Source organism: Corvus hawaiiensis, chromosome 23 (genome assembly GCF_020740725.1).
Source record: "Corvus hawaiiensis isolate bCorHaw1 chromosome 23, bCorHaw1.pri.cur, whole genome shotgun sequence".
In the NCBI taxonomy this organism is placed as follows: domain Eukaryota; kingdom Metazoa; phylum Chordata; class Aves; order Passeriformes; family Corvidae; genus Corvus; species Corvus hawaiiensis.
Genome location: NC_063235.1, coordinates 4,206,278 through 4,233,976, shown reverse-complemented (window position 1 = coordinate 4,233,976; position 27,699 = coordinate 4,206,278). Strand labels below are relative to the sequence as shown.

At 52.5% G+C, this 27,699-nt stretch overlaps 1 protein-coding gene across 1 annotated transcript in view; it reads right to left on the bottom strand.

Moving 5' to 3' along the window:
• Window positions 1-23,295, bottom strand: part of GRIK3 (glutamate ionotropic receptor kainate type subunit 3) — a 110,344-nt gene extending 87,049 nt beyond the window's left edge. The window contains exon 1 of the mRNA XM_048327059.1: window positions 22,954-23,295. Coding sequence (XP_048183016.1) covers window positions 22,954-23,068 — 115 coding nt within the window. The 5' untranslated portion in view covers window positions 23,069-23,295. The remainder of the gene's footprint in view (window positions 1-22,953) is intronic.
• Window positions 23,296-27,699: the final 4,404 nt, after the last annotated feature.

Genomic DNA, 27,699 nt, shown 5'->3' with positions numbered 1-27,699 from the left:
CAAGAGAAATCCCATTGGATGACGTCACTGCATGGAGAGATTTCTGGGGCCTTTACATTCCCGTCACTAAAACAGTCAGTCTTTCAGGAACCAGGAATCCCAAAGATGATGCTCCTGCTGTCAATACCTGAGGCTGTCTTGGAGCTCCAGAGTTTTCCTGTTCCCACTGGTGTTTTTTGGCTCCTAACCCCCATCCTGGTGAGACTTGAGCCCTGCAGGACCAGGTTCCTGTTCCACTTGGGACTGAGTTGGACAGGGAACTCTCACTCTCTGAGATGCTACTGCTTAGAAACCATCGCTGCTCAGAGGGAAGGAAAAGTAGCTAGTGGGGAACCGTTTTGTCCTGACTACTGCCTGTGTTTTATCAGCTGCACAGTTCTGAATCCATTTGCTTCATTTGTTTCTGAAATCAGCTGCATTGTTTTGCAAAGCAAGTTACCAGGGATAGACAAATTACCAAAATTTACTAAAAAGCATAAACCACCTGCGTACACAAACTCACTTTTCCTCTAAATAAAGGAACACCTGGCAGTGTCTGGCTTCCAGGGGTCTGCAAATGTTGTTCTTTAAATATTTCTTCATGTGCATGCAGACGTTTGCGCATCGACCTCCCTAGAGCTGGGAACTCCAGGAGTGCAGGGATGGAGCACGGCATCTAATTTTAGGTACAGAAATGTGAAAGATTGAGCTAAATGTGGCAAAGCCTCCAGTACAGCCTGAGGTGGGAAGTGACGCTCAGGAGAACCTCCTGAGGGGTTCTTGTGCCCCTGGATGGCTGAGGGCAAACAGGGAATTGCCTCAGGTCTGTATTATGGATAGGAAAATAAACGTTACCTGATTTCTTATCTACTAGTCCCTGACCTACACATTTGTTCCCAATTTAGATCCCTTTGTAGTAGGCCCACAGCAACTGGATTTGCCTCCTCTGCCCTGTTGGCTGCACTAAGCTCGAGTTTCTGCACACTTGCTGCTGCACATCTATGCACCCCGGGCTCCCGACCTTCCCCTCCCATCTCCTGCAGCATTTCAGCCCCCTCAGATGGTTTCCAGATCTGCCCACAATAATCTCCTGGAGACAAACATGTATCTGCAGGGCAGAGCTCCTGGCTGGAGCAGCTGTGCTTCTTCCCAGTGCAGCCGTGCCCCTCCCCAGTGGTCCATGGAGAAGGTGGAGCTGTTCTGGTGTTCTGGCTGTGGTGCCCCTGCCTCCTTAGCATGGACAGAGCCAGACAGAGATCCAGATGTTGCACAGCTGCAGAGGGCACACACAGTTGGTGCAGAAGGCAGGCTGGTGGGAAGAGACTCTTCTGCAGGGACAGACAGGTGACTCCTAATCCCTCCCAAACTCTGTTCCTCATTCTACAAAGTGGCTGCCCAGGACAGCCACCACACAATGGAGCTGCTGCCCTCAGCTGTCAGAAAGACAACCCCACTGAAAAGTTCACATCAGACAAAATACTTCTGCTGGGCTGTCTCAGGTATCCTTGGGCTTGTGGAAGCACTTCAAGAGCAGGGAAGGCTGATGGAGGCACTTGCTGTGCTCCACAGTGATGTTAAAGGTGTGCTTGCAGCACCTCCAAGGGAATTCTGGTGGATGCTTTTCAGATGGAGCCACGTTAAGTTCCCCAGAAGGAGCAAACCTCATCCTCTGTGAGCAGCACCATTCCCTGGACTACCCAGTAAGGCTTGAGGGGGTGGTTTGCAGTAAGGAGCCCCAGCGAGGAACAGGCACAGTGGGTGCTGTACCCAGGGTGACCCTCACCCCATCACAGTCTCCTGGAATCACCTTCCTTGGAAACAATTGCTCGCACCGTGCTCAGAGCTGAGTGGGGGAGTTGCACCCTGGGCATATGAGGGAAACACTCACACGGGTGTTTTCCCCACCTTGATAAGGGGCAGGACGTGCAGGGGACATGGGAGCACACACAGCCGGAGCTGGAGGAGCACGGGGAGCCAAGCAGTGCCCACGCAGGAGCCACCCCACAGCCTGCCCTCATTTGACTAATGAGCACATGAACTTGGCTCCAGCGTGAGCCCTGTGTACAGAGCAGCCAGTCTCAGGGAAGCCAAGTCCCCTTCTCTGTGTCTCTGGCAGCCAACTACTCATTTCCAGTGCGACAGTCTGTTCCTAATTCGGCCGATCGGGGGTTGTTGAAGGAAATAATGCAGCAATGTCCTCTCAGAGGGAGTCTCAGAAACGATATTCTAAGAGACAGAAGAAAATTAATGCAACAATGTGGTGTTTACCAGCCCCTGTCACTGCCCATGCCTGAAGGACTGACTATTAACACCTGGTCAATAAGATCTTTCTCTGCAGATTTTTTTTAAAAGGCATCAAGGATGATATTTAGGTGCATGAAAATAACCTGATTAGTATGATGTCTCCTTGAAACATTTCTGAAATGTGTGAAATGTTACTTTTACTGCAGGGTACTTTTCTTCACAAAGTGGAAATTGAAGTGCAGAACAACACAAAAAGCAGAGATCCTTACGACACGGAATAATGAGGCCATAAAACCAAACAATAAAGTTAAATAATTTACCATAAATATCGAAAGCTCTGAAATTATTCTCTACATTAACCGCCTATGTTTCAAATGATCTTTGCATTCACCATGTCACAGATGGCAACATCAGACAAGAGAGTCCTTGACAAAATCTCGCTGTAATTATTCTTTCCACAGCTGCAGTTATTTTAATGCCTTTTCAGTTAAGCTGAAAGAGACACACACATTTTATAAATAAGGGCTTTTAACCAGTTTGACAATGAAGCATTTGAAACGTAGTGTGAAAAAAAAAACCAACCCAAAAACTTTCGCTGCATCTTGAAACCTGGAAGAGCAACTGTGAAGACTTGGAGCAGAAAGACAACCAGTCTTTCTACAGCAATACTTAGCAATTAAGACTAAAATTATGTTGATTTTGATGGTCTGAGATAGCTGTTACTGGCAACTTTCAGAGTTGCTCAGACACAATGCAACAATTAGGTTTATTTTGGCTGGCAGCTCAGAGGAGTCTTTTCTCCATTGAGAAACTGCCCCTCAAGGACAGGCAGGGACTGACTTCAGGAGGAAAATACAGCTTGGATGAGGTCAAGGTTACACACTGCTCAAGACCAAAGTGTCCAGCTGCAGTCCAAGTTTGGTTGGCTTTTCTTGCTTGTTTTGGCTTTTTCCAAAGTGCTTTAAATCACTGTGGAGGGCACTTCTCCCCAAGGAGCGCCACAAACCCATCTCCTCTCCTGCTCTGAAGGAATCTGGCCAGCTGGCTGACCGCAGGGGCTTGGCTGTGCTCTGCTGGCCAAGCTGGGACGCTGCGCACCCCCACTGGAGCTGCCCAAGAGAAAAAGGATGCGCCGCCCTGGGGCACCGTCTGCTCTCCTCAAACCCCCTTTCTCAGCCAGGTGACCAACACCTCCTTCCCCAGCCCTGTGGTCCTGCTCCCTCTCACCCAGAATTCCCATTCTCTTCAGTGCACGGCTGCTGTCCCAGCTCAGCCCGGCCCTGCCACTGCAGTGATTCCACTCGGGACGTGGCTCTGAAAGCCCCAGCATACTTCAGCACGTAAATAAAAGCAGGCTCACTTTGGAGTGATCCTGCATTTTGTCATTCCCATTCGCTCAGAGGAGTTGGGGAGTTTGGGACGTATCGAACAGCACAGCTGAGGACTCCAACAGAGATGAAAACTTGAGCTGAAGCACCAAAATTTCAGTTCCCATGGGAGTTTGTGGAAATGTAGCCAAGTACAGCAGACAGTGGGGCTCTGGAGGATCTTCATTCCTGCTTCCAGCTCTCTGGAAAGCCTGCAGAACACCTCTCCCCTGAATCCATGTTTCAGGACCCTGAATGAGTGGCCGTATTTTTTAAAGCTCTGAGCACTCAACAGCTCTTGTGGAAAACAAAAGGAGCTGAATCCTCTGGAAGTGAAGTTTCCGTGCTCCCAGCAAGTTGCAGCTGCTTCTCCTTCTCACCATAAGCTGTCGGTTAGTTTAAAAGAAATGTGTGGCGATGCAGCTAAAGCAGTGGGAGCTGTACTGGGAGGATATTTTCCCATTTAAACCAAATAAAGGAAAAATGAAAGAGCAGGAGATCGGTGGGAGGTTTTTCACTGTGGAATCCCGGCAAGCTTTGGTGTACAAAGAAGACATCGCAGTCTCCGAGGCTTGAGGACTGGGGAAGCCTGATTAATGGAGGTTATTGTCGGGGAGGCCTGGCTTTTATGCTCAACACTGAAAGGCACCAACCCTCAAAGTATTCAACATCACACAATAACAGATTGTATGGAGTTAGCCTCAGAAAACAAACGTGTTCTCTCTCTATAGGATTATAGTGCATCCATCAGTGGCTGGCATTAAATACCACCCAAGTGTTTGTAATTACCAATACATGAAATCTAAACATCATTTTAAAGCAGTTGGAACAACAAAAACCACACCGAGCTTTCTGTTTCCCTTTCACTTTGAAGCATCCTTCCTTTCCTAGCCAAAATCCCAGGGAACAGCTTCCTCTGGCCCATGGCTGGGAGGGAAGGGCTGCCACCCCGGGTTTCCCTTCTGCAGCCAATATGTGGCTGCGTCGGTCACTGCTCTCCGGACTGGCACCGTTCCCTGCCAAAACCTCCGTTGATCCTCTTATTAGACTTAGACTGCAAACTAAATACGACTGCAGAGCTGAGAGGGGAAAATGGGATTTTTATGAGACACTGTGCACTGGGTTCATGGGCAGCTCATAAACCGGGGCTGGCCTTGAAATCCCCTGCAAAAGCCGAAGAGCTGCCACACACAGATCCCTCTGTACTTGTTTTATCAGTTCTCTGTAGGAGAAGTGTTTGGTTCGCTCTGGGGTTCGCTACCCCTGAGGGGCTGCACAGGCACCACAGTGAGGGCCTGGACAGTGACCCAGGGAGCAGAAGGATCTCTTATCCTGCCTTCCTTTCCCTGTACTGTAGGATCAGCCACACAATTAAGAGCTATATTTAAGCAGTTGGATAAACAAGCTCCACCCCTGAAAGATTCAGGCATTCCTCATTCCTCCCTGTGTTCCTTGGTTTTGAATCTCAGGCTGATAAATTAAAAGCAAAAAAATAACTTACACAAATTAATTTCATATCCTGCCATTGAGTGAGCACAAAGCTGTTGTCAATTCTGATTTCAAACAGAATTAAAGGGGGCTTGGATTATTATTTTTTATTTGAGAAAGGCAGAGCAGTCACTTGGTGGGATGGCAAGCAGCTGGCTGCAGACAGATGTCCGAGAGCTCTTCCATGGAGCCTGCCTGTGACAGCCTGGCACGGAGCAGGATTATCATACCAGCATGGTACTGTGTGCCAGATTTATGATTCCCAGCTGTGGGAGAGACCAGGGCAGAGCAGGGCAGACCATGTGCTGCTCAGACACCCAGCAGGGAGGCAGCAGTGCAGGATTTCCAGGGTTCCCACAAACATCACGCAGTATTTCGGCCTTGGTGCACTTTCCAAGGCTGCTCCTCCACATCAGAACTTCTGGTCAAAGCTGGAGGGGGCCCCTGCAGGGAAGGGCCGGGTGCTGATTCCCATGGCAGCGATGAAGCCAGAGCTGCTGTGATGGGCAGCTGCTTCTGAAGAGCACCCTAGACCTTGCAGTGACATTCCAGTCCTGGGGAGCTCTGGAATCCAGAAGCGGAAACTAAACATGGCCCAACCTCTCTCCCAGAGCATCCCGGGACTGAAGCCATCCCATATGGAGTAGGAGCGATCCCCAAGGCCTGAGAGCCCTCTTGGGTCACCACCCTGCTGATCCAGCCCCACACAGACCCAGCTCCAAATGGACCAGCCCCACATACACACCCAGCCCCACAGGGACCGGCCTCACAGGGACCGGCCTCACACAGACTCAGCCCCACGCAGACCCAGCCCCACACACACCCAGCCCCACAGGGACCGGCCTCACACACACCCAGCCCCACACACACCCAGCCCCACGCAGACCCTGCCCCACACAGACCCTGCCCCACACAGACCCTGCCCCACACACACCCAGCCCCACACAGACCCAGCCCCACACAGACCCAGCCCCACACAGACCCAGCCCCCCACACACCCAGCCCCACGCAGACCCTGCCCCACACAGACCCTGCCCCACACAGACCCTGCCCCACACACACCCAGCCCCACACAGACCCAGCCCCACACAGACCCAGCCCCACACACACCCAGCCCCCCACACACCCAGCCCCACGCAGACCCTGCCCCACACAGACCCAGCCCCACACACACCCAGCCCCACACAGACCCAGCCCCACACAGACCCAGCCCCACAGGGACCGGCCTCACACAGACTCAGCCTCACATAGACCCAGCCCCGAATGGACCAGCCCCACACACACCCAGCCCCACACAGACCCTGCCCCACACAGACCCAGCCCCACACAGACCCAGCCCCACACACACCCAGCCCCACACACACCCAGCCCCACACAGACCCTGCCCCACACACACCCAGCCCCACGCAGACCCTGCCCCACACACACCCAGCCCCACACACACCCAGCCCCACACAGACCCTGCCCCACACAGACCCTGCCCCACACACACCCAGCCCCACGCAGACCCTGCCCCACACACACCCAGCCCCACACACACCCAGCCCCACACAGACCCTGCCCCACACACACCCAGCCCCACGCAGACCCTGCCCCACGCACACCCTGCCCCACGCAGACCCAGCCTCACGCAGACCCAGCCCCACACACACCCAGCCCCACACAGACCCTGCCCCACACACACCCAGCCCCACACACACCCAGCCCCACACAGACCCAGCCCCACACAGACCCAGCCCCACACACACCCAGCCCCACACACACCCTGCCCCACACACACCCAGCCCCACACACACCCAGCCCCACACAGACCCAGCCCCACACACACCCAGCCCCACACAGACCCTGCCCCACACAGACCCTGCCCCACACACACCCAGCCCCACACACACCCAGCCCCACACACACCCTGCCCCACACACACCCAGCCCCACGCAGACCCAGCCCCACACACACCCAGCCCCACACACACCCAGCCCCACACAGACCCTGCCCCACACAGACCCAGCCCCACACACACCCAGCCCCACACACACCCTGCCCCACACACACCCAGCCCCACACACACCCAGCCCCACGCAGACCCAGCCCCACACACACCCAGCCCCACACAGACCCTGCCCCACACAGACCCAGCCCCACACACACCCAGGGACCGGCTCCACGCTGCCACCGTGTCATTCCTGGATGCGTTTGGCACCCGCTGACAGGCAAAATCCTCCATCGTGTGGGTCTGGCTGAGGAGCCAAACCATCGGGAGCTTATTACAGCCTCCCTTTTAATTAAGTGTCTCAAATAGGATGTAATTGCGATGTAATAGCACACGCTATTGTACATTAGTTAAATACGAAGGGATTATTAAGAGTATGTTTTAAAGGCTTTCCAGTCCCAGATTGAGTAAACAGTTGCTAAATTTCGATAAATAACTTCTAAAATCTACATTAAATAAGCAGTTAAGTGTATTTAGGATATTCTCATTTTTCCCAGAATTGCTCCAGTCAGAGAGGCCCGGGTTATAATCTCAGTATTTCACTGGTAATAGGGTTGTGCCTGCTCATATCTGTTTGTTCTGCCTCAAAGATCCTGCTGGGTGTGGCAAGCTCGGCTACTGACATCTGCAGGCTTTAAACCGTTCCCATTCCCACAGCCCAGAGAAGCTGGGAGTATGCTCAGCCCTATTTTACAAGTACGGAATTAAGGCACAGAAGAGCAAAGTCATTTGTTCAAAGTCATGCAGGGAGTCTGTAATAGAGCAGAACAGGAGCCAACAATAGATCAAAAAATATTTCTCTAAAAATAAGGCTTTGAAAATCCATAAAGGAAATGTGGCTCTAACAAACTCCTCTGTTACGATCAAAAATGCAATTAGTCATTACTGACTTTGGTAATGAAAGTACAAACATTCCATGACCCCCAAAACCTAACAAACATCTCCATCCATTTGCTACTTGTTCCCAGGGAATGCCAGCTGGAATGACAACGGTGGATGAGCACCACTGAGTGATCCTTGGAGGCATCTTTTGCCTCTGTTGCACCAGGAAAGTCTGTCCAAGGTTGCACATCACAAAAAAGAGGTGTCATCACCCTGGAAGCCACGGCAAGGAATAATTTAGGGCTCCGTTAAACTTTGTAAGGCTGATTTTGAGCTCCCTGCTGCTCCCTGCAGCTGCGGTGTTCCTGCTGTGAATGACCAGAGCATCCCGAGGAGGGAGTGGGTAAAAGCGGTTGTCCTGTAAAGTGGCACGGAGGCACCCATGGCATTTGGGGGACAGGACATAACGGGTGGCACAGCTGAGCTCAGGCTGACAGGGTGGGAGCAGGAGCAGTGATGGCTGCACCGGAGGCTCTGGGCACAGGAACCCCTCAGTGATGCGGGGCTGGAAAAGCCTCTGTGTGTCAGGGGCTGGGACAGCTGGACTACCCCGGAGGGTGTCCAGGACAGCTCAGCGCTGGCAACCAGCCCTGGGCGATGGGACTCCTGGCAGGCTCGGGGCACTGAGCCCCTGCACCAGCCAGCCCTTCTGGGGAGACTAAAACCTCGCCAAAATCTTGCCCCTGCTCCCACATTCTTGCCTGGAGCTTCCTGCTCCTGTTCTCCCCCTGTAGAGCAGCCTGAACCGAAATGCTCCTTTCTGAAGTGTCACCTCCACTGCTCCACACTGTTGAACAGGTAACACTAGTGAAGAAGCCAAGAAGTCGGAACTCTTCAAGCAGGTGCTCTGAAAAATTAATGAGAAGCTGCAGAAGAACATAAATAATCCGTGCTCTCCATTAGAGGTAGTTAGCACCATTACAGCGATCCGGGGAAAACCTGCCCAGACACCACCAGCCATTCTCCTCTGGAATCACTGTCCTGTAGATTTTGACAGCTGGAGTCAAAGGACAGTTAACCCTTTAACACCCGGGCTATTTTGAAATAATTATTGTTATTATAAATCAAAAGTGACGGCTTAACTGGCCACAGAAATGGATATATATAAACCAAAACGAAGCTGCATGGCCTCGGAGGAAAAATCATTAGCTCCCTGGTGGGTTTACAAGTAATTTGCCAGCAATAAAAATGCAAAAACACATTTTGGTGTGCAATGATCATAAATAATCCTTGGACAAGAATTCTTTCTAGGACTCACAAGTCCACTCCCTTAATGGCAAGTTTTATTACCCTGGTTTCCCTGTGTTCTGTTACAAAATGTTGCTGTCAGAACAATTTACGAATTACAGTCCTGTTGGTATCAACTTCCATAATTCATATGGAAATTGGTTTCCCCACAAACACTCACAAAGCACAAAGAGTCGTGTAAGCACATGGAATGACCTTAATAACACAGTCAGAATATAGAGACCAGGTGCCTGGGCCAGCACTAAATATCGATGGTCACCAGGCTGGAGGGAACCTTCCGTGTAAACTCCTTTGCCTGTGGTGGTGAGGTCAGTGTGGGTGATCAGTGTCACCACTGCTGTCACCCAGCCTGGTGGCATCTCACAGCATCTTTAGGAAGCCAGGAACATTCTGAGGATTCTGTTCCCAAGCACTGGTGATAAGCAAAAATCCCATCCAGCTGCTGAGGAAACTCTGAATTTTCTTAAAATTCAGAATTTTCTTAAAATACCAGGAAGTACAGCTTGTTCAGGATTTCAACTGTGATCATCTCTTCCCTCTTTTGAGGCCTGGGGATGAGGAGGGGAGTTCAGCATCTGAGATGAAAGTCATAGAGGGAGTGGCTGTGCCAGGGGCCCGGGGCTGATGTTTAGGGAGCACTCCAGGGCAGGTCACACCTGCCAGGTTCAGCCCTGAGGAAGGATCATGGGGTTCGGTTGTGGCTCATCCATAAGGATGAGTTGTTTCTTCACACCAAGCCTGTGTGTGTGATCCTTGGAGTAAGAGAGAGAAGGAAAGTGAGTGACAGTCAACTAGGTGCGAATTGCCTCCGAAATATTCTAAAAGTAAATGCAAATCCATGGTGTAAAGAGGGGGGATCTGCAGCTCAGGCTGGATTCCGGGTGCTGTGTGCCATTGCCCTTCCTCCAGCTGGAGGAAATGGATCCAGCAATTGAAATTGCCACATTTCATAGATGAAGTTACACTGCAGAAGGGAAAACGTTCCTCAAATAGAAATCACTGCATTAATATCTAAGAAAATTAAGTGAAGATGGCTCTAACTATTTTTTTAACTGATCCTTTGTAGATAGATGGGCACACATCCAAAGTCAGTTCTGGCTATTGGAATACACCACAGGGTAGAAGGTAGCTGCTCAAAGAATTGAACATTCCCTGTATTCAACACTTCATTTGAAATTTTAACCTAAAGGGAATTTGGTAAACTGTGCAGGGGCAAGCCCTACATTTCAAAAAATATTATTGGCTTTATCTAAGATCTTGCAACACCCATTCCGGACAACCCTTTCGCTGTGATGTAGATGAATAGGAAAGAAAACTACAGATCCTGTTTCCATTCAAATATTGTGAGCCAAGATGAGACGCCACCCTGAAGCAAAACATCCAGGGTCTTGCTTTGAATTTCGTCTAAGCAAAGATGACAAAAATTGCTTTTGCAGAAATAAAAATTCGCAAGAAGAAAAGTGCATAAAATGAGGAAGAAAATGGTTTTCTTTCCCTATAAAGGAAGAGCAGGTCTTTAAGATTTTATAGACCAGAGATTTAAACCAAGAACCTCCTTTTTACAGGTCCCTGGTTCAGCTTAAATTGGTAATGGGCATTACTGCTGAAACAAATGGCACCAGTGATGGCACCTGGAGCTGCAGGAGGTGCTGGGATGTGCAGAACCGTTTGGATGGGAGGGACATGGGTTCAGAGGATTCTCCTGCAGCTTCCTCTCCCCTCCTCCCATCCCAGGGACATTCTGGAGAGCTGCAGGACACCGGCCATAAGCTCCTGCTCCTGGGAACTCCAAGGGGCTCTGCCACATCACGAGGTTTTCCATCTCAGTTAGGTTCCCAACTTCTGATGAGATGGTTCAAATCAGGAAAATCCTGTCTCTGTGCCAGACAGTTAAAACTGAAAGTAATTAAGGCAAAATCTTTTCCTGCACAGAAAGTACCGAACATGTGGCAATAGCAAAATCATCAGTGTTTCTGCCATCGTGAGCCCACAAAACAAATTGGATTTTGAATGAAGCACGTGGAACAATGACCTTTGTATACAACTTATCTTGACCTCTGAAAGTAATGGCATTTTGTCTCCAATTCTACTGCTAATTGCAAATGCTGAATTCTGAATATTCACATTTGAGAGGGATTCATGGCTTGATTGTTTCAGACATCTAACAAGAGCAAACTGCCCCGAGAAGTTCCTCTCCTCATATGAACAGTGTTTGCTGAAGTTCCCAGACCTATTCTCGGAACAGTTTCCTGCGCAGCTCAAACTCCAGCAGCAAACACCCAGACTGTGGGAGGCTGCACCCAGGCTCCTCTTCCCCAGTTAACCACCCATAAGCTTCAGACTTGGCAACTGTGACTCCTCTTCCTTCCTCCTACGGTTCTTTCTCTAGCTCAGCCCTTTCCCAACTCACGGAGGACAGACGCATCATCTTCCATGCACCCCAGTCCTTGAGCTGCACAAGACCAATGTACCACCCAGGTGATGGGGAATCACATCACACCTGGGCTGAGCCCCCTCCACTGGGCCTGGACAGAGCTCTGAACCAGGGCAGAGATCCCAAAGCACATTAAGAGCAGTTAAAGCAGCCAATAATGCAGCGCAGAGCAGAGACCAGGGCACAAGTGACCTGAAGCATGATTTGCAGTGAATGTCTTTTCCTCTCATAAATAGGAGAGACACAGTGGGACGATTATCCGCCCAGATTTATCTCCTCAGCTCCGTGTATATCCTTCTGCGCTTAAAAATGTCTCACTGCCCTTTGCGTTATTGCATTGCCCTTTACATTCATAGCGCATAAACCTCTCAAGTACCGTAAAACTTACAAGGTGTAATATAACGTCGGGGGTTTCTTTTACACACCATAAACAAAAGTCACTGGAAAAGGAGCACAGAAAGGGAGACATTACTTGGCCTGACAACAGTGCAGGAGGAACATATATATACAAGTATACATATATACACTTAAAATCCTGAGCTGGATTGATTATCTGGCACTGATGGATCACCTGAATATATTACATAGATAAGGAGATTGATTATTCAATAAATCGCTGTCTGCACTAAGAATCCAGCATTAAAAAAGAAAGAGAAAATATTATAAATCTGTCTCACACAGGCAAAGAAAAAGCTTAAGCTTTTAAGGTTAATCATGATGTACCTCTTGCTGCACATCCAATCAAAGAACATCATCCTAGAGTTCTGCAGTGCTAAAGGACTGGTGTCTTTCCCAAGGCTCTCCCTCGTGTGGCCAAGGGGCTGTTTCTGTGGAGTGCAGCGTGCCAGCAGTGGGCAGGGTGATCTGACAGACCCCCAGGGATACATCAGCCCCATCCCTGGAAGTGTCCAAGGCCAGGCTGGACAGAGCTTAGATCAACCTGGTCTAGTGGAAAATGTCCCTGCCCATGGCAGGGGGGTGGAATGAGATGAGTTTTGATGTCCCTTCCAACCCAAACCATTCTGGGATTCTATGACATCCAGCCTTGTATCCTCTACTGAGCAGGTGCTGTGGCTGTTTGCTCCATTCAGAACAAAATCCACCCTGCTCCCAAGACAAAACTTCTGCTGCAGCCAGGAAAAAGCCCCCTCAGCCCATGTGCCCAGGCAGGCATGGTGTCTCACAGGGGGTGGAATTTAAAATCACTGCTGTGACTTCGCTCAGAGTGCTTTGAATTCACTGCAAAACGAACCAACAAGTCTAACACTTCAGTCCCAATAGACAGCCATAACTCAGCTAAATTTGTGGGTTATACCAGATTTTATTTACTGCTTCCTCCTGGGAGAAAAGTACGGGCTGACAGCCGTCTATTCATTAGAGTGGGGGGAAGTCGCCCACGGCGATGCTGGTTCTCTCACCGTACACTTCCACGTCTCTAATCGAGTTTGGATTCTGCAGTACCAGCTCTGTTATTTTGGGAATGACGTACGTTCCTACTCACCTGGGAGCTGGTGAGTTCAGAGATCTGGTCTGTTCACCTCCAAGTCCCCAGTCTGAACAAAAGACATGCTGTAGCCATCAGGTGTCATTACCAGCTGATGAGTGCCCAGTGGCCTCTGTCAGAGCAGTCAACGGCCTCATCCCAGTCCTTACTGGAGGTAGGAACCACCATTTCCACCGATCTGCTACAGGGACACCACTGCTACTCCTAAAGCTGCTGCTTGCAAGAGCCAAGGAAGAAATTGAAGTCTGTCTCAAAAGCCTGTTTAACAGTGAGTGCTCCAGTCCCAGGGGAGCTGGGTACCCCTCAGAGGGGATCCCCAGTGCCGTTTCCAGAATGATGAGCAAAGTGCAAGGCCCAAATTCAAGCACTTATCTGAACACTTATGTAATTTTAAGTCTTTGTTTTGTGCCTTTGGTATTAGCTGGTTTATCTGTCTGCTTAAAAACTTCTCTGAACATACTCACATGGTCCATGCCTTTGGAAGCCCAGTCCTTCCTGCTGCTTTCCAGGTCACGCTGCTGTGCTGAATGTCCCAGGCACAACAAGCTGATACAGAATGTGCCAGTTGCTCCCTTACTACTTCCCAGTTCTGATTTTTATTCTATGAATCTGAGAGCACAGCGGGGTGCTGCTTGTTGGCTGGGGCACAACAAAAAAGCCAAAGTCTAACGAGGTCCCTGGACTGAAATATTAAATAATACAGATACAGTGTGGTGGCCGTTCTCACCAACGGCTGGTGTCTGCTTCCCTCTCTTCCTGCCGGTGCTGCAGAGCTGAGCAGTGTGGGGGAAGCTCAGAGCAGCGCTGGGGTTGCCTCTGACGCAGGGGTACCCCACGCTCTCCTCAGCCGTTTGCAGCTGAACGACGTTTCCCTGATGATCCTCCCTGCCAGAAATAACAGAGCAGTCACATCCCTATTTGTGTATTCATGCTCAGTGTCTCACTGCAGATTAAAAGCACAAGGACCCAGGTAACGCTGACATGGTGAGAGTCTCATAGTGCAAACCTGAGCAGTGAAGCTGTGGGTTCCCTGGGGGCAGCACAGCGAGGGGGTGAGAGGAGGCAGAAGGGGTTAACAAAGGCAACCACAAAGAAAAGCTGGTGGAGGAGCAAAGACAAAGCAATGAGCTGAGCTCTCCACCTGCTTTAAGAGCTCTCGATTGTGCTAAGGACCTGCATCTATTTTAGTCTTTATTACAAGTGGTAAATGGCAGCACATTATCCCTGTTTTCGCTGTTAATAACACAAATCAATGTATCAATGCATGAACCCCCATCCCATCTGAATCCCCTCTGCATCAGCCCAAACTGCAGCAATCCCTGCCTGGCAAACGGAGCTGGAATATCCAAGAGGCACAGCTCTCCTGTTCCACATCTATTCCCTCCAGCAGCACCGCCGTAGAGCAGTTCTTATCCTCTCTTTCAGCCCTCAGTTCTTCTCAGTATTTGCCTCTATCCCACCTCGCCCATGGTTCTGGTGCTTTCAACTCGCTATCTGCCTTTCCCAGAGACTTTTACGCCCGTCTTCTGGTGTGCAAAGGGAAAAGCATCGCGTTAAAGCTGCAGCCAAAAGGAGGGGAAGGAGACGACGAAACTGGTGGAGACGCACATTACACTGGATTAGGAGGCTTAATGCCGGCTACAAACAGCGCGCCGGGCGTGTTTGATACCGTGTCTCCACGAGAGACTCCAGCATCGCAGCTCTTCTGGCACAGCGGCGCCGTGCAAGTGCCGGGAGATCCGTGCTGGAGGCTGGGCCGGGAGGAGGGCGGCGGGAGCGCGGCGGGGCAGTGCCCTCTGCCGATGCGGGGCCCGGCTGGGCGCCAATGGCATATCGCGACAGGCGGCAAAGCTGAACTTCCTTTAGGAGTGCTAGTTCAGTGAAATTGCTCCTCTGTACCCAAGGAGCACTTCGTTTTCCGGGAAAAAACGGACCCAGCTTTGCTGGAGACAGAATGGCTTTAGCGTCGCTCCGTGCGTGGCTGCGCCGTGCAGGCTTTACAGGAACCTTTTCCTTACACCAACCGCTGCTTAGTTTCATTAATAAAAACATCAGAGATGGAGAGATTAAGTTCATAGAGGTGGATTTGCACCTGCTGGTGATAAAACCAGACATGACACTGCAGCACAAGAGGCAGCTCCCATGCCGCAGACGCATGTGTCTGTGTGTCCCAGTGTGTCTGTGTGTCCCGGTGTGTGTCAGTGTGTCCTGGGGTGTGTCTGTGTGCCTCAGGGTGTGTCAGTGTGCCCAGGGTGTGTCAGTGTGTCCCAGTGTGTGCCAGTGTGTCCCGGTGTGTGTCTGTGTGTCCCAGTGTGTGTCTGTGTGTCCCAGTGTGTCTGTGTGTCCCGGTGTGTGTCAGTGTGTCCTGGGGTGTGTCAGTGTGCCCCAGGGTGTGTCAGTGTGCCCAGGGTGTGTCAGTGTGTCCCAGTGTGTGCCAGTGTGTCCCGGTGTGTGTCTGTGTGTCCCAGTGTGTGTCTGTGTGTCCCAGTGTGTCTGTGTGTCCCAGTGTGTGCCAGTGTGTCCCGGTGTGTGTCTGTGTGCCCCAGGGTGTGTCAGTGTGCCCAGGGTGTGTCAGTGTGTCCTGGTGTGTGTCTGTGTGTCCCAGTGTGTGTCAGTGTGCCCCGGTGTGTGTCTGTGTGTCCCGGTGTGTGTCTGTGTGTCCTGGTGTGTCAGTGTGTCCTGGGGTGTGTCTGTGTGCCCCGGTGTGTGTCTGTGTGCCCCAGGGTGTGTCAGTGTGCCCAGGGTGTGTCAGTGTGTCCCAGTGTGTGTCTGTGTGTCCCAGGGTGTGTCAGTGTGCCCAGGGTGTGTCAGTGTGTCCCAGTGTGTGCCAGTGTGTCCCAGTGTGTGTCTGTGTGCCCCAGGGTGTGTCAGTGTGCCCAGGGTGTGTCAGTGTGTCCCAGTGTGTGTCTGTGTGTCCCAGGGTGTGTCAGTGTGCCCAGGGTGTGTCAGTGTGTCCCAGTGTGTGCCAGTGTGTCCCGGTGTGTGTCTGTGTGCCCCAGGGTGTGTCAGTGTGCCCCAGGGTGTGTCAGTGTGTCCCAGTGTGTGCCAGTGTGTCCCGGTGTGTGTCTGTGTGCCCCAGGGTGTGTCAGTGTGCCCCAGGGTGTGTCAGTGTGTCCCGGTGTGTGTCAGTGTGCCCCAGGGTGTGTCAGTGTGTCCTGGTGTGTGTCTGTGTGTCCCAGTGTGTGTCAGTGTGCCCCGGTGTGTGTCTGTGTGTCCCGGTGTGTCAGTGTGTCCTGGGGTGTGTCTGTGTGTCCCGGTGTGTGTCAGTGTGCCCCAGGGTGTGTCAGTGTGTCCCGGTGTGTGTCTGTGTGTCCCGGTGTGTGTCAGTGTGCCCAGGGTGTGTCAGTGTGCCCCAGGGTGTGTCAGTGTGTCCTGGTGTGTGTCTGTGTGTGCCCCAGTGTGTGTCAGTGTGCCCCAGGGTGTGTCAGTGTGTCCTGGTGTGTGTCAGTGTGCCCAGGGTGTGTCAGTGTGTCCCGGTGTGTGTCTGTGTGTCCCGGTGTGTGTCTGTGTGTCCCAGGGTGTGTCAGTGTGTCCTGGTGTGTGTCTGTGTGTCCCGGTGTGTGTCTGTGTGTCCTGGTGTGTCAGTGTGCCCAGGGTGTGTCAGTGTGCCCCAGGGTGTGTCAGTGTGTCCTGGTGTGTGTCTGTGTGTCCCAGGGTGTGTCAGTGTGCCCAGGGTGTGTCAGTGTGCCCCGGTGTGTGTCTGTGTGTCCTGGTGTGTGTCTGTGTGTCCTGGTGTGTGTCTGTGTGTGCCCCAGGGTGTGTCAGTGTGCCCCGGTGTGTGTCTGTGTGTCCTGGTGTGTGTCTGTGTGTCCTGGTGTGTGTCTGTGTGTGCCCCAGGGTGTGTCAGTGTGCCCCAGTGTGTGTCAGTGTGCCCAGGGTGTGTCAGTGTGCCCCGGTGTGTGTCTGTGTGTCCCGGTGTGTGTCTGTGTGTCCCGGTGTGTGTCAGTGTGCCCAGTGTGTGTCTGTGTGTCCCGGTGTGTGTCTGTGTGTCCTGGTGTGTCAGTGTGCCCCAGGGTGTGTCAGTGTGCCCAGGGTGTGTCAGTATGCCCCGGTGTGTGTCTGTGTGTCCTGGTGTGTGTCAGTGTGCCCAGTGTGTGTCTGTGTGTCCCGGTGTGTGTCTGTGTGTCCCGGTGTGTGTCAGTGTGCCCCAGGGTGTGTCAGTGTGTCCCGGTGTGTGTCTGTGTGTCCTGGTGTGTGTCAGTGTGTCCCGGTGTGTGTCAGTGTGCCCCAGGGTGTGTCAGTGTGTCCCGGTGTGTGTCTGTGTGTCCTGGTGTGTCAGTGTGTCCCGGTGTGTGTCTGTGTGTCCCAGGGTGTGTCAGTGTGCCCGGTGTGTGTCTGTGTGTCCCGGTGTGTGTCTGTGTGTCCCAGGGTGTGTCAGTGTGCCCCGGTGTGTGTCTGTGTGTCCCGGTGTGTGTCTGTGTGTCCTGGTGTGTCAGTGTGTCCTGGTGTGTGTCTGTGTGTCCCAGGGTGTGTCAGTGTGCCCCAGGGTGTGTCAGTGTGTCCCGGTGTGTGTCTGTGTGTCCCAGGGTGTGTCAGTGTGCCCCGGTGTGTGTCTGTGTGTCCCGGTGTGTGTCTGTGTGTCCTGGTGTGTCAGTGTGTCCTGGTGTGTGTCTGTGTGTCCCAGGGTGTGTCAGTGTGCCCAGGGTGTGTCAGTGTGCCCCGGTGTGTGTCTGTGTGTCCTGGTGTGTGTCTGTGTGTGCCTCAGGGTGTGTCAGTGTGCCCCAGGGTGTGTCTGTGTGTCCCGGTGTGTGTCTGTGTGTCCCGGTGTGTGTCAGTGTGCCCAGGGTGTGTCAGTGTGCCCCGGTGTGTGTCTGTGTGTCCTGGTGTGTGTCTGTGTGTGCCCCAGGGTGTGTCAGTGTGTCCCAGGGTGTGTCAGTGTGTCCCGGTGTGTGTCAGTGTGCCCAGGGTGTGTCAGTGTGTCGCGGTGTCAAGTATGTGCATCCACCTCTCTCCGCGCACAACAAGCCCACCCAAGGCTCCTTCACCCCTCAAGCTGTGCACATACCCTGCTGCCTCCAGCCCGAGGGCTGTCCATGTGCCCCGAGGCAGCAGCCCAGCACTGAGCTGTCTGGTTTGGTGTCTCTCCTGCCTTGTGATAAATGAGAGTCTATTCTCTCCTGGTTTGTGGTTTGATCTTCATTTCCTGTATGAAGTTCTCAAGAGAATGCCAAGATCAAATAATTGGACTATTCTGCGATAAAGAGTTAACATTGTTATTCAAATGTATTCAGAATTAATTTACCACCAAACAATTTACACTGCCGCCCTCCTATCCTGCTGAAATTACCAGAATGTGTTATCTGACACACAAAACGTCTCATGACCTGAAATAACTTTATCAACCATTAAATGCTTGAGCAGTGGGTGCATGGTCACAGAAATGCCCAAGGGAATGCAGGAGAAGCTACAAGGGCAATAGAGTGATTTAAAAACACCCTGGTGTCATCCAACGCTGTGCCATCCTGCCAGCCTCCCCAAAGAACACTAGCTACTCTGGTCACCAGGCACAAGCTGAGCAGAAAAACCCTTGAGCTGCCTTTCTGAGGATTCCCACTCCAGCATTCATGTCCCCATGGCTGTGCAGCTCCCAGCCCCTGGGTGCTGCCTTTTCAGCCTGGAAAAGCCTGTTTCTGCCTTTATTTTTAAAAATACAACTTCATTTGCAGAGTGTGGGAAGGTGGTTTCAAAATAAAATTCCTGACAGGCATAATAAGCTTCAGAAAAGTCAATCACATAGAGCAGGATAATTATCCACAGAATTTGTTTTCTATGTATTTATATAAAATAATCAATGATATTTTTCTCTCACAGACTCCAATTTGATTGTATTTTCTGTGTTACTTGCAAATCATACAAACAATCAATGCTCTGACCCCTTCTCTACACAAATACAGCTTAGAAAGACACTACAAGAAATAAAATCCGATAAATTCCTCATGCGGGGTTGTTTGTTTAAAAGCTTTGCTGAAGACTGATCCTGCTCACAACGACTACAGAGATACAGCAGTGGGACTGTCAGACATGCTTGAGGCGGGATTATTGCCACAAATATCAGCAGGAATAGAACCTTAGCAAAAAACCTGGCACAAAAGTGGAGGAGATGCCTTTTAAAATATAGCAAGGAAAATGAACTCATTCCCTGGCCCAGCACACTCCTCCTGCAGAGGGGCAAGGGGAGCACACAGCTGGGGTTGGGATGACCCAAGGGCAGGGTGGGCTGGGACCCTCCTGTCCTCCTGCCCACGGCGGGGGCAGGCACCACATCAGCTGCACTCCTGGCAGCAGTAGGTGGCCAAGGGCAGTGATGGCAGCGGTGTCACCTTCTCAGCAGCACCTGAGTGCAAACCCACCCGGGAATCCCCACATCCAGCTTCCGCTGCCTGGCTGGTGTCGGGGGTCTGTCCTTTACAATTTACTGATCTCAGCCCATTGGCATCTGATCCGCACGTGTGTCTCGCTAACACATCATCCATCAAAATAGTCACTCGGAGTAATTTCTGAGGATGCTTCAGCAAAGCAGAGGTGCCTGGAATGGGTCTGCTGGAGCCGCCAGTCCTGCTCCACCTGCGCCACCGATTCCAGTCATCCCGCCCTGCTTTGTTAGGGACGGTGCCATCAGCTCTGCAAAATGGCATCAAGCTCTCGTCTGTCGCGTTGAAGGGTGCTACTACCGCTTTTTAATCCAAGTGAAAGGTTAGGCAAATGGGCTCTCTACGGTACCGTAATCACCTCGCTCTCACTGCTTCTAGATACGAGGGGCACGATATTGCAAGTACTCAGCTGCTCCGTGCAGCTCGTCATGCCAGGTGTAATCTCCCGGAGCTCAGCCGCAGTGAGGACTGGCGGCAGCGCAGGCTCCGTCACCGGGTGTAAACACGGGGCAACTCCTCACACCACTGCCCTTATCTGTCTCTATTCCGGAGTAACTCGGAGCTGAATTGAGCACTTGGAGCAGCTCTGGATGGTGTTTCTGATACGGCATTTTCAAATATTTAACAGATTGCTTAATAACCGAGCAGCTGTTGAATAAGCTTCAGCTACAAACTCCTGCTTTAAAAACCCATCCAGTAACAAGGCACAGATTTTATTTGTACGAGTGCATGTATAGATTATGTTTAGATGTGTAGATTAAATATTTATATTTTACTGGTGAGAGAAAGCGCTTTTGGCTTTTCCTTCCCTTTCTTAGCTATCTCTCCCTGTATTTATTTTAGTACTCAGCTTCACAGGGGAAAAAAAGAGAGCTTTGAGAAGTTACCTGCTTTCTCTCTGGTTTGATTTTCAGTGCTAAACCAATAGTTACTTAAGTTTTCTCCACTTCTTGGCATAACCTAATAATTAAAATAATTACTTGAAAGCCAGGGCAGCTTTGCACAAATTAATGCAGGGCAAGAAGCTGCAGTTTTTCAGTGGGCTGAAAAAGAGGTCACAAAATGATGCCAGCTTTAGCTGAGAGAGAAGGTAAACATAGATCTCCCTGCAGCCCCGATTAAAGCCCTTTTCTTATATTTTACTTTTCTTATTTTAATGATCAAGAAGGTAGCTCGATGAGGGGCTGACCGTTGTGGGATTTCTCAGCAGGTAAAGCGAGACCGTTCCTGTGGAAGGCACGGCAGTGCTGGCAGTGTGCTCCTGCAGCGGGCAGCCCTTCCTCCCTTCCTGCCCGCCTGCCTCCACCCCCCCTGCCTGCCTCCATCCCTGCCTTCCTGCCTGCCCACCCGCCTGCCCGGTGAAGGGGAGCAGAGCTGCAGCAGACCCAAGTGCTCCCGTGGAGGGCTGGCAGCAGTCTCTGCCTTGAGGACTACGTCCTTTCGTGCAATTGCTTTGAGCCTTGCCTAGAAAATCCATTTTCAGGACAACTGAGGCACTGAGAGACTAAACATCTCCACAGAGCCCCAGGGACACTTCTGAGCCTGAATATCCGCCCCATGAGCCACGCGAGTATTCCCGGGAGTCTGAGCACCCGCCAGCCCCAGCGGCCTCAGCCCGTTCCCCCGCGAGCATCTGCCACAGCTGCAGCTGCCCCTCGCCCGCCTCCTCGGAGGGCCAGCCTGCCAGCAGCCGAGTCTGCCCACCAAGAATCAGGCCCGCTGCTGCCAAGCCGAAAGCAGGAGGAGCTGCCAGCCCAGCAGCCCAGCTGCAACAGCCCCCCCGCTCACGGTCACGATGGGGATCTGAGCCCTGGGACCTGTCGGAAAGGGAAACTCCGCCACAGCACTGCGGTGCTCTTGGTGGGAACAGGCTGGTGACAGACGAGGGGGGGCTCACACAGTAGGACGCCTCCTCTCCGCTCCTGCAGCGGGACTGGCGAAGCCCAGCACGCCCTGTCAGCAGCAACGGAGCCTTCCTGGGAGTGGGTTTCTATGGCACAAAACATTTCCAGCTGTTCCAGGCGGAGGCTGAGCATACTAAGAAGCTTGGCTCTAGTGAAAGTTCATCAGCCGCCAGGGCCCAAGGCCCCGGAGGCAGATCCATTAACCTTTTCCGCCAATATTTCTGGCACTACCATGTGCACGGGACAGCATCTGCCTGGAGCGCCCCATTCACAGAAGTCTGGGGGAGACCAGATGCTCACACTGCAGGAATCAGGCCCTTGTCCATGAGACACTCTGGGCCATGCAGCCACTCCAAGCTGTGTTGGAGGTGACAGTGTTTCACTTCAAAAAGCACCTGTCCCTCAGGACCAGGATTTTTCTCTTTCTGGCTTTCATATTGCTGCTGTGCAGTTGCACTGGGATAAGTAAGACCCATTTTTTCCAGTTTAAAATATTCACAAATCCATTCAGTTTTCACTGGTTTCTCTGAGTTAAAATTTGATCCCTGAAAAGGCAGGTAAACCCGTCCTTATAATTTTTAGTGGGCAGACAGCAAATCCCTAGGAATGTGTACCAATGGCAAAGTTCATGGGATGTAACAGAAATCAGCGCTGTTCTTTACATGACATGATTAAAACAAGTATCTCGTTTAATTAGAAAAAGAAAGATCGCAGACTCATTCCCAGGATGTTATCTGTGCAATTACTTTATGTAACATTATTAAAAATTAATTTTCCCCAGAACCTCAGCAATTTAATGAAACACGCCTGGTTCTAAGCAACAGCTGCAGTGGAGCCAGTCCACTGGCATCCTCCAGGCAGCGGGACTCCGTGCCGTGGGCCCCCCCGGGCTGTCTGTCCCTTGTGCCGGGCACATTCAGCCCTGGGTCAAAGCATCTCTGCACAGCACCCTATTGCAGCAGGCTCAACACCCCTCCTCACACCGGGTACCGCAGCCCTCCTCGTCACAAGCTCAGCATCCCCCCGCTCCGGGGGCTCGGCATCCCCCATCTCTGTGACCAAAAATCATCCTTGTCCAGGGAATCAACATCCCCCCTCTCTGGGTGCTCGGCATCCCTCGTCTTTGGGGGTTCAGCATCCTCCCTCTCCAGAGGCAAAGCATTCGTCCTCTCCGGGAGCAAAGCATTCCCCTTCTCCGGGGAATCAGCACCCCACTCTCCGGAGGTACAGCATTCTCCTCTCCTCGTCGCAAGGTGCGCAGCACCCCCATCGCACCGTGCCCGGGGCGGCTGCTCTCACCGAGAGCGCTGCCCGATCCGTTCTGGGACACAGCCCCCGCCTCGCCGCGCCGCCGGCACCTTCCGCCCCGGCACCAGGCGAAGCGTCCCCAGCCCCGGCCAGGGCATCCTTCGCCGGGGGAACCTCCGCCCCGGCATCGGACAGCGCATCCCGCAGCCCCGGTACCGCATCCCCCGCCGCGGCCTCGGGGCAGCGCGTTCTCCGCCCCGGCCCCGAAGTTCTCCCGCCGCCGCCGGCCCTTACCGATCCGGATGACATGCGGCATCCCGTGCGAGCTCTGTCCCCAGAAGCCGCCGACCAGGAGCGCTGCCCAGTATTCCCAGAGGACGCGGCAAAGCGCCGGCCAGAGATGGGGCATCGTTGGGGAGGGCGCGGGCCGGCGCGGCCCTACGGCCCCAGGGGCAGCGGGGACGCGGGCGGCTGCTGCCCGGGGCTCAGGCGGAGCGGCCGCTCGGCGCCGGGGCCGGGCGGCTCATGGCACATCTTAGAGCGGCCGCGCCGGCCCGTCCCGCGGCAGCCGCGCCGAGCCCACAGCTCCGGCCGTTTATTCCGCGCCGGGCCGAGCCGAGCCGGGCCGAGCCGTGCGGTGCCGGTGCCGGTCGGGCGGCACCTGCGGAGCCGGGGCTGCCGGTGCGCCCCAGAAGCGGCTCTGTCCCCTCCTACCGCTGATGCGCGGCTCGCGCAAAGCCCCGGAGTGGAGCGTGCACACACCGACACACTCACACCCCCCTGACACACACCCCCGACACACACCCCGACACACTGACACACCGCTGACACCCCGACACACAGCCCGGCACGCACCGGCACCCGCCCGCTCCCCCGGGGCGAGGGCAGCGCCGGCGGCGGGCGCGGGGCGGGAGGCGAAGGGGACCCTCGGCGGGCACCGCGGGGCGCGGGGCGGTGGCGCGGGGGTTCCGGGGGTCCCGGCAGCGCCGGGTGCTCCTGTTCCCTCTGCCCCCGACGGGCCCCTGTCCCGCAGATCGCGGGGTGCCCGGTGTCCCTCAAGCTCTCGGGGGTCCTTTACGACCCCAGGGTTCCCGGTGTCCCCGCCGGCGGACGCCGGGCAAGGCAGGGTGGGGGTTTTGGGGCCGGGGCCGGGGCTGGGGCCGCTGCAGCAGCGGTACCGCGGCGGGTGCCCGGCCCGCGCTCCGCAGCCGGGAGTTTAATGACCTCGGTGACAGAGACAAAGGGCTGCCCGTGCCGCGGACCGGGAGCTGCTTTGTCAACGTGCTGGGCCAGGCTAGGGCGAATTTCTTTCTTTTCTCATTTAAATAATTTGATCTATTCCATCATTTCCAATCGTTCCCATTTGCCAGCTGTCTCCTAACTCCAGCGTGGAACAGCTGAAGAGCAAATCTTTAATTTTCTTACAAACATACTATTACTCTGTATCGGCTCATCTTTTAAATTTTCTTTGCCCGTCGCTTTCCCCAGCAGCAAGCTCGGCGTGCTCCGTGCTGGGAGAAATGCTGATTGCCTTCCTGCACTCTGCTCCAGAGACCCATCCTGGAGCAACCTCCGGGAGCCCCGGTGTGCGGATTGGGGAAGGAACACTGCAAGTCATTACTGGTCTACAGCTCAAAGAGAAGTTCCTGGGTGTTGCCTCTGCCAGCAGGCAGCGAGTACGGGGACTGCTGCAGGGAGGTGGACACGCGGGGGATTCCCTGTGTGCCCACTGCAGTTGGTGTCTGGGCTCTGGCTGTTTGTACAGCAGGAGCAGTGGGGGATTGGCCAGGGAATGTGACAGCCGTCATCAACACGGAATCGTAAGGAAAAGCTGGAAGAGTCTCTGGCAGATCTGCATGCCCGGGGCAGGACCAGCCCCTCCCAGAGATGTTGCGGGGCCTCCCTGGGCACCAGTGATGTAACAGGTGCCTCGCCGGGGTGATGAGAAGGTGCCCCTGAGCGTGGCTTGGGGTCTCAGCACTGTGTCATGGTGGAGGGGATGTCTTACTCCTACCTAAGCATCGAGTCAGAGGGGCAGAGGTACTGCTCTGCCTCCTCCAAGCACTGGGCACGAGCTCAGTCTCGGAGGAGGTAGTCGTTGGTGTTGATTGTGGACAGGGCCAAGGCTCCAGCTCCCAACCCGAACCTTTCTGCCTATGCCAAAGATGGTTACAGAAAAGAGTGGCTCGTGTTAAGGATATTTTTATCCCTCCTGACACCAAAACGGATAAGATTTAACGAAAGGGCATGGAAGAAAATTTCTTTACATACTGCTTAAGCGAAGGACAGCTGTTTCTGTGAACTTGTTATAAAATTAAATGTCACAACCTGGTGACTCTTTGCACCTGGAGATAAAAAAGCCCCACAAAGCTATTGGGAGGGAGCAGGTAAAAAGGGCTGTTTCAGCTGTGGTTGTTCTTTGCTCTTTGCAGACTCCAGCACATGGAGAAGAGGTTGGATTTTGTGGAGTGTTTAAGTTCAACTGTAGCTGAGATGAAATATTCTGTTAGTTCAGGATGCTGCTTCTTGCCTTTCTGATGGTACCAGGCACTGATAAGGCTCCAGCCTCAGCTTCAGCCACTGGATCCTACTGCAGGGCCAGCACAATTAGTTTATTTTGTATTAAATTATTTGATTAGTGACGGATGGGTGTATGGAGGTCATGGATAGTCCTTGTCTCATGCACGTAGATCAGAGAGGGTAGGACAGGAGCAGTCCTGTACTAGAAATTGCCACAGCAGTTGAGCCTGGGAACAGGCAGAGGAGTGCTCCACAGCTGCTCGTCTCCTTACTGGGCTTTGCATGGCTTCTCCTTCCCAAAGCAACCCGGCGGCATCCAGCAGAACAGCCCACTGTGGCTGTGTCTCCCTTCCTTCGTATTCCCAGATTCCCACACTGTCCCCCAGCCTGTCCCTCACGTGTAACTTGGCAATGCTCCTCATTCTGGGCAGCACCCTGGGGATCCCAGGGCTGCTCTGGGGCAGGATTACAAAGAGGGCATTTTTGAAATTTCTCTTAGATGTTGCACCACAGCTGCTTAGGGGGTTTTTGCCCCCACACAAAGACTATTTGATTTCACCTGATGCCCATGGAGGTGCTGCATGGGCCCAGACCCGTGAGCAGTGACCTTCAGCTTCCAGGCCAGACTCCCAGCCGGAGCCGGAGCCAGGCCATTATGGATAATTACAGCACATAAAGGATGGCTGGACAAAAGAAGGAAGTAGCTGGAAGGTTGACAGAGCTCCTCATGGGACCAAAGCTCTGGCTCGGTGCTGCTGCACAGGTGAGTGCTGCCCAGTGGGGTGCTGGGCTGAGCTGCATGGGCCTTGGGAGCAGGATTTATACCAAGCTGAGTCAGGACTTTCTTCAGGAATCTTTGGCTGTGCCTTGAAGGATGATCAAAGGTAGCAGAAGGGCATTGGCATTGGACAACTTGTTACAGTGATGCTAAAAATACAAGATATTTGCCCAGTTCATAAGTGCTGTGAAAATAGCTTTAATGTAGTAATTCATCATTTAAGAGTGTATCAATTAATGCAAAATCTGCTGTATTTATAACTTGTGAACATGGTGTACCAGTGAGGAGAAGTAGATTAGTTATTTTAAGTTTGTTGTGAAGATACTTGGATGCCATTTTTTCGTGCTGCTGTTTTTACAGTGAATATGTGTGGTATTTAGAGCTCTGGGTATTATACAGGTCAGATTTGTAACTGTGTACATCTTATGGGGTTTTTATATACATAAAAATTTCAGTCCTCTCACCTACAAATAAAGCTATAGGTTTATGGGTGCTCTTAAGTCACTGATGTAAGACTTCTTATTTTTGAGTATGAAAGACAACCACTTGCAAAAATGGAAAATAATGTTGAGGTTATTAATATCTAGAGGAAAATGCTGATTAACGAAGGACATTTTCAAATCAGAATAATGCTTTAAAGCAGCAGCAGAAGTATGAACCTGGCAGAAAGAGACATAAGCATTTCTGTAGCTATGGCATTTTTCAATACTAATGAAGAAAAAGAGACTTCTCTTTATTTTTGTAATGATATCTAAACTGGTGCTTTTGAATTAGCTCCATCCACATGTGTTTTGTTTAGATTTATATGCATCAGGTCTAATAGAACCACAATCAATCTGAGTTATGAGGCTCAGTGCTCGCATTACCGAGATTCATGTGCTGAAGCCGGCTCCTAAAACATCAGAGCGAATATACCTGGTAAATGCAGATTTCTGGGACTTGAGTGCCCTCTACTGAAACCGTCCCGGCTCCGGCCCTTCGCTGTGACACCCACAGCTTGATTGATGGGTCGCTAAATTGAATTGAAGCCTGCGATTCACAGATCCATTAGGAAGGATCCCTCCTTTCCTTCCTTCCCGGTCTCATCCTGCACTCGCTTCTTCTCTAACACTCTGGTTAATTCTGACTCCTGCAGCTCTGCCACAGCAGATTTCCTGGTTTAAATGGCAAATTTAGATACTGTAAGGAGGATTCATTTCGCTGTAATAATCTGGGAACTGGGATGGCGTTGAGGAGCGCTCAGGGCTGCGCTGGGTTGGGCACGGCAGTGCCGCAGGGAAGAAGCCGGCTTTGCCCGAGGAGTTTGGGTCTGCTCGGTGCCTCTTCCTGGGAGAGGCATCAACTCCGTGCCAGCAGCCGGGGTGAGGCGACGCTGCCACCCACGCTCCAGCCGCTCTTGCAAAAGCAAACACCAAGTATCCACATTTGCCCCCGCAAGCTCACTGCAATTTGTGTTACATTTTGCTTGTTGTGGGGTGGAGGGAAGAGGAAAAAATTCCACTTCCTTCTCGGCATTCCATCTGGAAGGGAGAGGCATTGTGTTTCCCCATGCTGTGCCTGCATCACGAGCAGGGTGTCTGTGGTTGGGATGGAGGCACCGGCAGTTCGGCCGTCCCTGCCGTGGGGCCAGGGCAGAGGGAACTGCTGGGAACTGCTCGTGTGTTGTGGCGCTAGGCAGGTGATTTGAAAGTGGGGAGGTTTCCCACTTAGATTTTTATGAGGTTTATTCTCTAAGTAATTCC